The following is a 13,203-nucleotide window of genomic DNA, read 5'->3' on the forward strand; positions in this document are numbered from 1 at the left end:
TTTGAATAAAAGGATAATTTTATTTATTTAGTCAGTGCGGTTGGTGAGGGCTTCTTTAGCAAATACAGTTAATGTTTCGTATGTCCTCTTCGTGGAGAGGAACGTTCCGTCTCCTGGTGGCCAAGGTATGCCTTCTTCTTCGAAGACGTCCTTAAGACTGGCCCTGGCGCGCCTCGTCCTTGGGCAGAACCACAAGACGTGTCTGACCGTCTCTGGCTTTCTGTCGCAGGCGCAGATCGGGTCATTGGATAGCTTGAAACCACGGAGCTTGCCCCTGAAGTCGCCGTGGCCCTTGAGGAACTGGACGATATTATGGTCAAGGACCAGTGGGAGATTGAGTCTATCCCGAACCGAGGGTATCATGAACTTAGTCCATTTTCCTTTTTCAGTCGTGTCGTATCTGGTTTGCCATTCTGTCATAAGATTATTCGATTTGAGAGCCAGCTCTTCTTCGGTGATCTTAACAGTGGCTCTGTGTGTCCTTAAGGCCTGTTGTCTAACTTCCAGGTCGAGTGGAACTGTTCTGGCTACTACTGCCGGACAGTTCGTGGATGACGTTTTGTAGGCCCCCTTTATGGCCAGTAGCGGTGCCCTCTGAGCGCTGAGGTGTTTCTTTCGATTCTTCTCGAGTTTGGCTCCGTTCGGCCAAATTTCTGAGGCGTAAGTTACCCTGGGCAGGAACACGCCTCTGTAAATCATTCTGGCTGCCGTGTTTTTCATTCTCCAATTGGCGGAGTAAAGGTTCCTGAGTCTCCTATAGAGGCTGGCAGATTTGGAGCTGATGGCCACCACGTGATCCCAATAGCTCTTTCGGGGATCAATGTATTTCGCCGTTGACGCCGAAGCGATTCTCGGGGCTAAATCTGCTGAGCCGAAGCCCACCGAGTAACCAGGCTTGAGGCCACCCTTTAGCGATAGGAACAGATTTTTCTCGGCTGAGAACTCAAGTCAAAAGCAGGCAGCCCACGCCTTTAAGTCGTCGAGGTGGCCTTCTGTTCGTTTGAACGCTAGCGGAGGTCTCGCTGCGCCGACCATTATGAGTATGTCATCGTGACTTTCGAGGTCTTCGATTGGAGGAAGTGAGCGTAAATCGGCGTCATGGCGACCTTCCACAACGTCGGACCAAGCTGTGACCCCTGTGGGCAGCCGCGTTCCAATCGGCGGGGCGGTAGTGTACTCCTTCCATTTCGAAGTCAGCTCATCTGTGTTCAAGATATGAGCACACGATTCTCGAAGTCCCTAGCGACGCGCCCATTTCGACCAGCCTTAACAGCAGCGGTGACCATTTGACGTTGTCAAAGGCCCCCGAGATGTCAAGGAAGGTGCCGAATATGTACCGTGCTTTGGATGAATCGACCCACTGGTAGACGCTCTCTAAGGCGCTGATTGTCGATTTACCAGTGGTGAACCCATGTTGCTCATCGTGCGAGTCGAGGTCAGTCTCATCGGTTATATTTTTAATAATCAGGGACTCGAGTGCTTTGCCAAGTGACGGTGGGAGGCTGATGGGTCTGTATGATTTGACCTGACTCGGGTCCTTATCCCCTGGTTTTGGGATTATAATCAATCTGGCGGCTTTCCACGAGTCAGGGAACACGCCGTCCTGTAGGCACCAACCATAAAGTTTGGATACAGGGTCCCTGATGGCTGGCCATGCCTTTCGGAGTATGCCCGCAGTTATGCCATCCGCGCCGGGGGCGCTGTTCAGCACATTAAAGACAGTGATAATGCCTCGCCTAGAATTATGTGCAGCACTGTTGGGTAGCAAGTTGATGACGGTTGTAGTCCAATCGTTAAATGATATTCTTAAATTTGATCGGATTCTAATGTAGTCAGACTCATCTATTGTATTAAGTTGGATTCGAAATGAAGGTGTTACAGATACTTGGAAAATTTTCGTGGCAAATCGTATTGAAGAAATCCGGGAACTAACAAACAAACATGATTGGTGGCACATTTATGGGATGGATAATCCGGTGGATTTCATTTCTCGTGGATTAGGCGTCGCAGATAATATCACTAATTGTACTCAGTGATGGAGTGGACTTCCAGGGATGATACAACCAGAAACCGAATGGACAAAACAAAAGTTATTTAACAATGAAGAGGAACCTGTAAACAGCGTAAGACAGTTAAGGTATTACACTTCCACACCAAGAGTCAAAAGGAATTTCAGGATATCATTAATACATTTTCGAAACTAGAACGGTTGTAACGGATGACAGCGTATCTATTCCGAGCAGTTACTCGAAAGAAATACCGCCTGACTGGACATTTGAATGTCGAGGAAGTAAAACGAGGGTTGATGTACTGGGTAAAAATTATTCAAGCTCAAGCGTTTGCAACTGAAATTGCCCAGTTGAACATTTGAAATGTTTAAATAACAGCAAATTACAATCATAAGTTCCATTCATCGACGACTATAATGTATTGAGGGTTGGAAGTCGGCTACAAAATTCAAACAAGCAATATGAGGCACGTCATCCCATTTTTCTGCCTTCTACAGCATAGTTGGTGGAACTAATTACGGACAGGGAACACTGACGGTTTATCCATGCCAGACCACAGCAAAAAGTAGCTAGTTTGCAAAGAAAATATAAGATTCCGGGCTTTCGCAGTGTTATTCAAAAGATAATTTTTAAATGTATCCCATGCTATAGATGGAAAGTACAAGCTTCCGAGCAGCTAATGGGCTCCCTTCCTGTTAATTGAGCTAATTCATCTTCAATATTTCTTGTGTGTGGAGTCGATTATGCTGGTCCTTTTCAAGTGCACTTCGATTCACGCATATCAAAACATATATATATATAAATCGTATGTCGCCTTATTTGTATGTTTTACGACAAAAGCACTGAATTATTTCACACTGCGTTACGGATATTCATCGAAAGACGCGGGTGTCCATTACATATACATTCTGATAATGAGCGAAATTTCGTTGGAGCATCGGCACAACATAAGAACTTTTTCGGATCAAGGGAATTCAAACAAAATATTAATGCATACACAATTCAAGCTGGAATTGATCGGTCATTCATTCCACCGCATTCCCCACATGTGGGTGGACTATGGCGAGCAGGAGTAAAACCTATGAAATTCCATCATTTACGAAGAAGTTTAGGAGAGTCTATATTAAAAGACCGGGAAGCCAAAACTTTGCTATCACAGATGGAAACAGTATTAAACTCAAGGACTTTAACTCCCGCATCAACACACGATGGTGACAAGAAAGCACTGACCCCGGGTCACTTAATTATAGGAAAACCTTTAACCGCATTACCGGAGACCAATTACCTCGATATAAAAGCTCCGAGCCTTCGTTGGCACATGGTACAACAACTGATACAAGGATTTTGGAAAAGATGGCGGACGGAGTATCTTCAGTCATTACAAGTACGCCACAAATGGACTCAGACTGAAGCGAATCTCAAAGTTGGTATTATATTATAAAATAAATGTTAAGGATTTCTAAAATTACCGTATTGCCAAATAATTTGATATTGTACACATAATCATGTAATTTTTCCCAAAAAGTTGTGCAATAAGCATCAATTAAGAACAATGAACAGACAGCTAGTGATACCAACACTTTTATAATGGTTTCAATATTAAAAAAAGAAACTGCCAGTAGCCATAAAATAACTGAATGGTGAGACAACAAGGAAGTGAACATAGTGATTGGATACACTATGATAAATCCACATACTTGAAGAGCTCTTATATGTCAAAACAATTAAATCAAATTAATTTTAAAAAACTTTTGCTAGTGATTAATATATTACCTATTGAGTGAAGAAGCACACAAAGACATTATTAATAATGGATTAACCACATAGTGGATATAATGCAGTAGGACAGCACATAGTAAACAAACATTACGATAGAGTCTTATAAAGCGCTTTTCTGGATCTAAACATGTTAGTCCACTCTGCAAAGCTAGTATATAAAAGAATACTGCAGGAATTGTTCCAATGCTTTTGTCATCCACAACATCCGTTAACAGTACCTAAATAAATATTATGTTAAAACATCTGAAAATTGAACTACATGTCCTGCATCTTACTCATTGGATGAATGCCCCTATATAATGACAAAAATATGATACAAAACGTGTCATTCCTAAAACGGCCGTAAATGTGTCGTATCCTTTAATCAACACATTTTTCACAACTCTAACCAAAGTTTCAATTTGTATATCCATATCAGTTATCAGGTATAGAAACTGTTATAGTACTCGTAATGCCCAAAATATTGGTAGAACACTTGAAACGTTGAGACGATTCCATTCCACTTTCAGAACATCAACCACATTCACAACCCATGTTCACTCGTATACGGCTATATTAATTACGAATTAAATTTGTAATTGTTAATAGATGCAGCCATAATGTTTTCAGCATTGTCATCAGCAATGGCGATTATGTTGATAATTCTGTTACTCTATTCAACAAAACATGTATCCGTGTACCAGGTAAACAATGCAATGGTTAAAGTAGGAATACTAAAGCTTAATCTGAAAGCCTGAAATATTTAATACATTATTTTTTATGCAGATGAATGTTAGTTAGATTGTAAAGGTACTTTTAATAAACTGTAAAACTATAGTTGAAAATAAATAAATATTATTAAATAATTATCATTATCACATCAGTTTACAATTTATTAAAATCCGAATAAATCTTTCATCCGAATAAAAAATAATGTATTATATATTTCAGGCTTTCAGATTAAGCTTTAGTATTCCTACTTTAACCATTGCATTTTTTACCTGGTACACGGATACATGTTTTGTTGAATAGAGTAACAGAATAATCAACATAATCGCCATTGTTTATCATGCTGAAAACATTATGGCTGCATCTATTTACAATTACAAATTTAATTCGTAATTAATATAGCCGTATACGAGTGAACATGGGTTGTGAATGTGGTTGATGTTCTGAAAGTGGAATGGAATCGTCTCAACGTTTCAAGTGTTCTACCAATATTTTGGGCATTACGAGTACTATAACAGTTTCTATACCTGATAACTGATATGGATATACAAATTGAAACTTTGGTTAGAGTTGTGAAAAATGTGTTGATTAAAGGATACGACACATTTACGGCCGTTTTAGGAATGACACGTTTTGTATCATATTTTTGTCATTATATAGGGGCATTCATCCAATGAGTAAGATGCAGGACATGTAGTTCAATTTTCAGATGTTTTAACATAATATTTATTTAGGTACTGTTAACGGATGTTGTGGATGACAAAAGCATTGGAACAATTCCTGCAGTATTCTTTTATATACTAGCTTTGCAGAGTGGACTAACATGTTTAGATCCAGAAAAGCGCTTTATAAGACTCTATCGTAATGTTTGTTTACTATGTGCTGTCCTACTGCATTATATCCACTATGTGGTTAATCCATTATTAATAATGTCTTTGTGTGCTTTTTCACTCAATAGGTAATATATTAATCACTAGCAAAAGTTTTTTAAAATTAATTTGATTTAATTGTTTTGACATATAAGAGCTCTTCAAGTATGTGGATTTATCATAGTGTATCCAATCACTATGTTCACTTCCTTGTTGTCTCACCATTCAGTTATTTTATGGCTACTGGCAGTTTCTTTTTTTAATATTGAAACCATTATAAAAGTGTTGGTATCACTAGCTGTCTGTTCATCGTTCTTAATTGATGCTTATTGCACAACTTTTTGGGAAAAATTTGAATAAAAGGATAATTTTATTTATTTAGTCAGTGCGGTTGGTGAGGGCTTCTTTAGCAAATACAGTTAATGTTTCGTATGTCCTCTTCGTGGAGAGGAACGTTCCGTCTCCTGGTGGCCAAGGTATGCCTTCTTCTTCGAAGACGTCCTTAAGACTGGCCCTGGCGCGCCTCGTCCTTGGGCAGAACCACAAGACGTGTCTGACCGTCTCTGGCTTTCTGTCGCAGGCGCAGATCGGGTCATTGGATAGCTTGAAACCACGGAGCTTGCCCCTGAAGTCGCCGTGGCCCTTGAGGAACTGGACGATATTATGGTCAAGGACCAGTGGGAGATTGAGTCTATCCCGAACCGAGGGTATCATGAACTTAGTCCATTTTCCTTTTTCAGTCGTGTCGTATCTGGTTTGCCATTCTGTCATAAGATTATTCGATTTGAGAGCCAGCTCTTCTTCGGTGATCTTAACAGTGGCTCTGTGTGTCCTTAAGGCCTGTTGTCTAACTTCCAGGTCGAGTGGAACTGTTCTGGCTACTACTGCCGGACAGTTCGTGGATGACGTTTTGTAGGCCCCCTTTATGGCCAGTAGCGGTGCCCTCTGAGCGCTGAGGTGTTTCTTTCGATTCTTCTCGAGTTTGGCTCCGTTCGGCCAAATTTCTGAGGCGTAAGTTACCCTGGGCAGGAACACGCCTCTGTAAATCATTCTGGCTGCCGTGTTTTTCATTCTCCAATTGGCGGAGTAAAGGTTCCTGAGTCTCCTATAGAGGCTGGCAGATTTGGAGCTGATGGCCACCACGTGATCCCAATAGCTCTTTCGGGGATCAATGTATTTCGCCGTTGACGCCGAAGCGATTCTCGGGGCTAAATCTGCTGAGCCGAAGCCCACCGAGTAACCAGGCTTGAGGCCACCCTTTAGCGATAGGAACAGATTTTTCTCGGCTGAGAACTCAAGTCAAAAGCAGGCAGCCCACGCCTTTAAGTCGTCGAGGTGGCCTTCTGTTCGTTTGAACGCTAGCGGAGGTCTCGCTGCGCCGACCATTATGAGTATGTCATCGTGACTTTCGAGGTCTTCGATTGGAGGAAGTGAGCGTAGATCGGCGTCATGGCGACCTTCCACAACGTCGGACCAAGCTGTGACCCCTGTGGGCAGCCGCGTTCCAATCGGCGGGGCGGTAGTGTACTCCTTCCATTTCGAAGTCAGCTCATCTGTGTTCAAGATATGAGCACACGATTCTCGAAGTCCCTAGCGACGCGCCCATTTCGACCAGCCTTAACAGCAGCGGTGACCATTTGACGTTGTCAAAGGCCCCCGAGATGTCAAGGAAGGTGCCGAATATGTACCGTGCTTTGGATGAATCGACCCACTGGTAGACGCTCTCTAAGGCGCTGATTGTCGATTTACCAGTGGTGAACCCATGTTGCTCATCGTGCGAGTCGAGGTCAGTCTCATCGGTTATATTTTTAATAATCAGGGACTCGAGTGCTTTGCCAAGTGACGGTGGGAGGCTGATGGGTCTGTATGATTTGACCTGACTCGGGTCCTTATCCCCTGGTTTTGGGATTATAATCAATCTGGCGGCTTTCCACGAGTCAGGGAACACGCCGTCCTGTAGGCACCAACCATAAAGTTTGGATACAGGGTCCCTGATGGCTGGCCATGCCTTTCGGAGTATGCCCGCAGTTATGCCATCCGCGCCGGGGGCGCTGTTCAGCACATTAAAGACAGTGATAATGCCTCGCCTAGAATTATGTGCAGCACTGTTGTGGTAGCAAGTTGATGACGGTTGTAGTCCAATCGTTAAATGATATTCTTAAATTTGATCGGATTCTAATGTAGTCAGACTCATCTATTGTATTAAGTTGGATTCGAAATGAAGGTGTTACAGATACTTGGAAAATTTTCGTGGCAAATCGTATTGAAGAAATCCGGGAACTAACAAACAAACATGATTGGTGGCACATTTATGGGATGGATAATCCGGTGGATTTCATTTCTCGTGGATTAGGCGTCGCAGATAATATCACTAATTGTACTCAGTGATGGAGTGGACTTCCAGGGATGATACAACCAGAAACCGAATGGACAAAACAAAAGTTATTTAACAATGAAGAGGAACCTGTAAACAGCGTAAGACAGTTAAGGTATTACACTTCCACACCAAGAGTCAAAAGGAATTTCAGGATATCATTAATACATTTTCGAAACTAGAACGGTTGTAACGGATGACAGCGTATCTATTCCGAGCAGTTACTCGAAAGAAATACCGCCTGACTGGACATTTGAATGTCGAGGAAGTAAAACGAGGGTTGATGTACTGGGTAAAAATTATTCAAGCTCAAGCGTTTGCAACTGAAATTGCCCAGTTGAACATTTGAAATGTTTAAATAACAGCAAATTACAATCATAAGTTCCATTCATCGACGACTATAATGTATTGAGGGTTGGAAGTCGGCTACAAAATTCAAACAAGCAATATGAGGCACGTCATCCCATTTTTCTGCCTTCTACAGCATAGTTGGTGGAACTAATTACGGACAGGGAACACTGACGGTTTATCCATGCCAGACCACAGCAAAAAGTAGCTAGTTTGCAAAGAAAATATAAGATTCCGGGCTTTCGCAGTGTTATTCAAAAGATAATTTTTAAATGTATCCCATGCTATAGATGGAAAGTACAAGCTTCCGAGCAGCTAATGGGCTCCCTTCCTGTTAATTGAGCTAATTCATCTTCAATATTTCTTGTGTGTGGAGTCGATTATGCTGGTCCTTTTCAAGTGCACTTCGATTCACGCATATCAAAACATATATATATATAAATCGTATGTCGCCTTATTTGTATGTTTTACGACAAAAGCACTGAATTATTTCACACTGCGTTACGGATATTCATCGAAAGACGGGGTGGTCCATTACATATACATTCTGATAATGAGCGAAATTTCGTTGGAGCATCGGCACAACATAAGAACTTTTTCGGATCAAGGGAATTCAAACAAAATATTAATGCATACACAATTCAAGCTGGAATTGATCGGTCATTCATTCCACCGCATTCCCCACATGTGGGTGGACTATGGCGAGCAGGAGTAAAACCTATGAAATTCCATCATTTACGAAGAAGTTTAGGAGAGTCTATATTAAAAGACCGGGAAGCCAAAACTTTGCTATCACAGATGGAAACAGTATTAAACTCAAGGACTTTAACTCCGCATCAACACACGATGGTGACAAGAAGCACTGACCCCGGGTCACTTAATTATAGGAAAACCTTTAACCGCATTACCGGAGACCAATTACCTCGATATAAAAGCTCCGAGCCTTCGTTGGCACATGGTACAGCAACTGATACAAGGATTTTGGAAAAGATGGCGGGACGGAGTATCTTCAGTCATTACAAGTACGCCACAAATGGACTCAGACTGAAGCGAATCTCAAAGTTGGTATTATATTATAAAATAAATGTTAAGGATTTCTAAAATTACCGTATTGCCAAATAATTTGATATTGTACACATAATCATGTAATTTTTCCCAAAAAGTTGTGCAATAAGCATCAATTAAGAACAATGAACAGACAGCTAGTGATACCAACACTTTTATAATGGTTTCAATATTAAAAAAAGAAACTGCCAGTAGCCATAAAATAACTGAATGGTGAGACAACAAGGAAGTGAACATAGTGATTGGATACACTATGATAAATCCACATACTTGAAGAGCTCTTATATGTCAAAACAATTAAATCAAATTAATTTTAAAAAACTTTTGCTAGTGATTAATATATTACCTATTGAGTGAAGAAGCACACAAAGACATTATTAATAATGGATTAACCACATAGTGGATATAATGCAGTAGGACAGCACATAGTAAACAAACATTACGATAGAGTCTTATAAAGCGCTTTTCTGGATCTAAACATGTTAGTCCACTCTGCAAAGCTAGTATATAAAAGAATACTGCAGGAATTGTTCCAATGCTTTTGTCATCCACAACATCCGTTAACAGTACCTAAATAAATATTATGTTAAAACATCTGAAAATTGAACTACATGTCCTGCATCTTACTCATTGGATGAATGCCCCTATATAATGACAAAAATATGATACAAAACGTGTCATTCCTAAAACGGCCGTAAATGTGTCGTATCCTTTAATCAACACATTTTTCACAACTCTCTAACCAAAGTTTCAATTTGTATATCCATATCAGTTATCAGGTATAGAAACTGTTATAGTACTCGTAATGCCCAAAATATTGGTAGAACACTTGAAACGTTGAGACGATTCCATTCCACTTTCAGAACATCAACCACATTCACAACCCATGTTCACTCGTATACGGCTATATTAATTACGAATTAAATTTGTAATTGTTAATAGATGCAGCCATAATGTTTTCAGCATGTCATCAGCAATGGCGATTATGTTGATAATTCTGTTACTCTATTCAACAAAACAATGTATCCGTGTACCAGGTAAACAATGCAATGGTTAAAGTAGGAATACTAAAGCTTAATCTGAAAGCCTGAAATATTTAATACATTATTTTTATGCAGATGAATGTTAGTTAGATTGTAAAGGTACTTTTAATAAACTGTAAAACTATAGTTGAAAATAAATAAATATTATTAAATAATTATCATTATCACATCAGTTTACAAATTATTAAAATCCGAATAAATCTTTCATCTGAATAAAAAATAATGTATTATATATTTCAGGCTTTCAGATTAAGCTTTAGTATTCCTACTTTAACCATTGCATTTTTTACCTGGTACACGGATACATGTTTTGTTGAATAGAGTTACAGAATAATCAACATAATCGCCATTGTTTATCATGCTGAAAACATTATGGCTGCATCTATTTACAATTACAAATTTAATTCGTAATTAATATAGCCGTATACGAGTGAACATGGGTTGTGAATGTGGTTGATGTTCTGAAAGTGGAATGGAATCGTCTCAACGTTTCAAGTGTTCTACCAATATTTTGGGCATTACGAGTACTATAACAGTTTCTATACCTGATAACTGATATGGATATACAAATTGAAACTTTGGTTAGAGTTGTGAAAAATGTGTTGATTAAAGGATACGACACATTTACGGCCGTTTTAGGAATGACACGTTTTGTATCATATTTTTGTCATTATATAGGGGCATTCATCCAATGAGTAAGATGCAGGACATGTAGTTCAATTTTCAGATGTTTTAACATAATATTTATTTAGGTACTGTTAACGGATGTTGTGGATGACAAAAGCATTGGAACAATTCCTGCAGTATTCTTTTATATACTAGCTTTGCAGAGTGGACTAACATGTTTAGATCCAGAAAAGCGCTTTATAAGACTCTATCGTAATGTTTGTTTACTATGTGCTGTCCTACTGCATTATATCCACTATGTGGTTAATCCATTATTAATAATGTCTTTGTGTGCTTTTTCACTCAATAGGTAATATATTAATCACTAGCAAAAGTTTTTTAAAATTAATTTGATTTAATTGTTTTGACATATAAGAGCTCTTCAAGTATGTGGATTTATCATAGTGTATCCAATCACTATGTTCACTTCCTTGTTGTCTCACCATTCAGTTATTTTATGGCTACTGGCAGTTTCTTTTTTTAATATTGAAACCATTATAAAAGTGTTGGTATCACTAGCTGTCTGTTCATTGTTCTTAATTGATGCTTATTGCACAACTTTTTGGGAAAAATTTGAATAAAAGGATAATTTTATTTATTTAGTCAGTGCGGTTGGTGAGGGCTTCTTTAGCAAATACAGTTAATGTTTCGTATGTCCTCTTCGTGGAGAGGAACGTTCCGTCTCCTGGTGGCCAAGGTATGCCTTCTTCTTCGAAGACGTCCTTAAGACTGGCCCTGGCGCGCCTCGTCCTTGGGCAGAACCACAAGACGTGTCTGGCCGTCTCTGGCTTTCTGTCGCAGGCGCAGATCGGGTCATTGGATAGCTTGAAACCACGGAGCTTGCCCCTGAAGTCGCCGTGGCCCTTGAGGAACTGGACGATATTATGGTCAAGGACCAGTGGGAGATTGAGTCTATCCCGAACCGAGGGTATCATGAACTTAGTCCATTTTCCTTTTTCAGTCGTGTCGTATCTGGTTTGCCATTCTGTCATAAGATTATTCGATTTGAGAGCCAGCTCTTCTTCGGTGATCTTAACAGTGGCTCTGTGTGTCCTTAAGGCCTGTTGTCTAACTTCCAGGTCGAGTGGAACTGTTCTGGCTACTACTGCCGGACAGTTCGTGGATGACGTTTTGTAGGCCCCCTTTATGGCCAGTAGCGGTGCCCTCTGAGCGCTGAGGTGTTTCTTTCGATTCTTCTCGAGTTTGGCTCCGTTCGGCCAAATTTCTGAGGCGTAAGTTACCCTGGGCAGGAACACGCCTCTGTAAATCATTCTGGCTGCCGTGTTTTTCATTCTCCAATTGGCGGAGTAAAGGTTCCTGAGTCTCCTATAGAGGCTGGCAGATTTGGAGCTGATGGCCACCACGTGATCCCAATAGCTCTTTCGGGGATCAATGTATTTCGCCGTTGACGCCGAAGCGATTCTCGGGGCTAAATCTGCTGAGCCGAAGCCCACCGAGTAACCAGGCTTGAGGCCACCCTTTAGCGATAGGAACAGATTTTTCTCGGCTGAGAACTCAAGTCAAAAGCAGGCAGCCCACGCCTTTAAGTCGTCGAGGTGGCCTTCTGTTCGTTTGAACGCTAGCGGAGGTCTCGCTGCGCCGACCATTATGAGTATGTCATCGTGACTTTCGAGGTCTTCGATTGGAGGAAGTGAGCGTAGATCGGCGTCATGGCGACCTTCCACAACGTCGGACCAAGCTGTGACCCCTGTGGGCAGCCGCGTTCCAATCGGCGGGGCGGTAGTGTACTCCTTCCATTTCGAAGTCAGCTCATCTGTGTTCAAGATATGAGCACACGATTCTCGAAGTCCCTAGCGACGCGCCCATTTCGACCAGCCTTAACAGCAGCGGTGACCATTTGACGTTGTCAAAGGCCCCCGAGATGTCAAGGAAGGTGCCGAATATGTACCGTGCTTTGGATGAATCGACCCACTGGTAGACGCTCTCTGGCGCTGATTGTCGATTTACCAGTGGTGAACCCATGTTGCTCATCGTGCGAGTCGAGGTCAGTCTCATCGGTTATATTTTTAATAATCAGGGACTCGAGTGCTTTGCCAAGTGACGGTGGGAGGCTGATGGGTCTGTATGATTTGACCTGACTCGGGTCCTTATCCCCTGGTTTTGGGATTATAATCAATCTGGCGGCTTTCCACGAGTCAGGGAACACGCACGTCCTGTAGGCACCAACCATAAAGTTTGGATACAGGGTCCCTGATGGCTGGCCATGCCTTTCGGAGTATGCCCGCAGTTATGCCATCCGCGCCGGGGGCGCTGTTCAGCACATTAAAGACAGTGATAATGCCTCGCCTAGAATTATGTGCAGCACTGTTGGGTAGCAAGTT

At 41.3% G+C, this 13,203-nt stretch overlaps 1 protein-coding gene across 1 annotated transcript; it reads left to right on the forward strand.

The window, feature by feature from the left end:
- The first annotated feature begins 2,054 nt into the window (after nucleotides 1–2,054).
- Nucleotides 2,055–4,525, forward strand: LOC132932892 (uncharacterized). The gene is made up of 3 exons (XM_060999243.1): nucleotides 2,055–2,137; nucleotides 2,850–3,436; nucleotides 4,377–4,525. Exons 1-3 carry the CDS (start codon nucleotides 2,055–2,057, stop codon nucleotides 4,523–4,525), a joined length of 819 nt encoding a protein of 272 aa, XP_060855226.1.
- The last annotated feature ends 8,678 nt before the right edge of the window (nucleotides 4,526–13,203 follow it).

The sequence above is a fragment of the Metopolophium dirhodum genome, chromosome 1, assembly GCF_019925205.1.
Source record: "Metopolophium dirhodum isolate CAU chromosome 1, ASM1992520v1, whole genome shotgun sequence".
In the NCBI taxonomy this organism is placed as follows: domain Eukaryota; kingdom Metazoa; phylum Arthropoda; class Insecta; order Hemiptera; family Aphididae; genus Metopolophium; species Metopolophium dirhodum.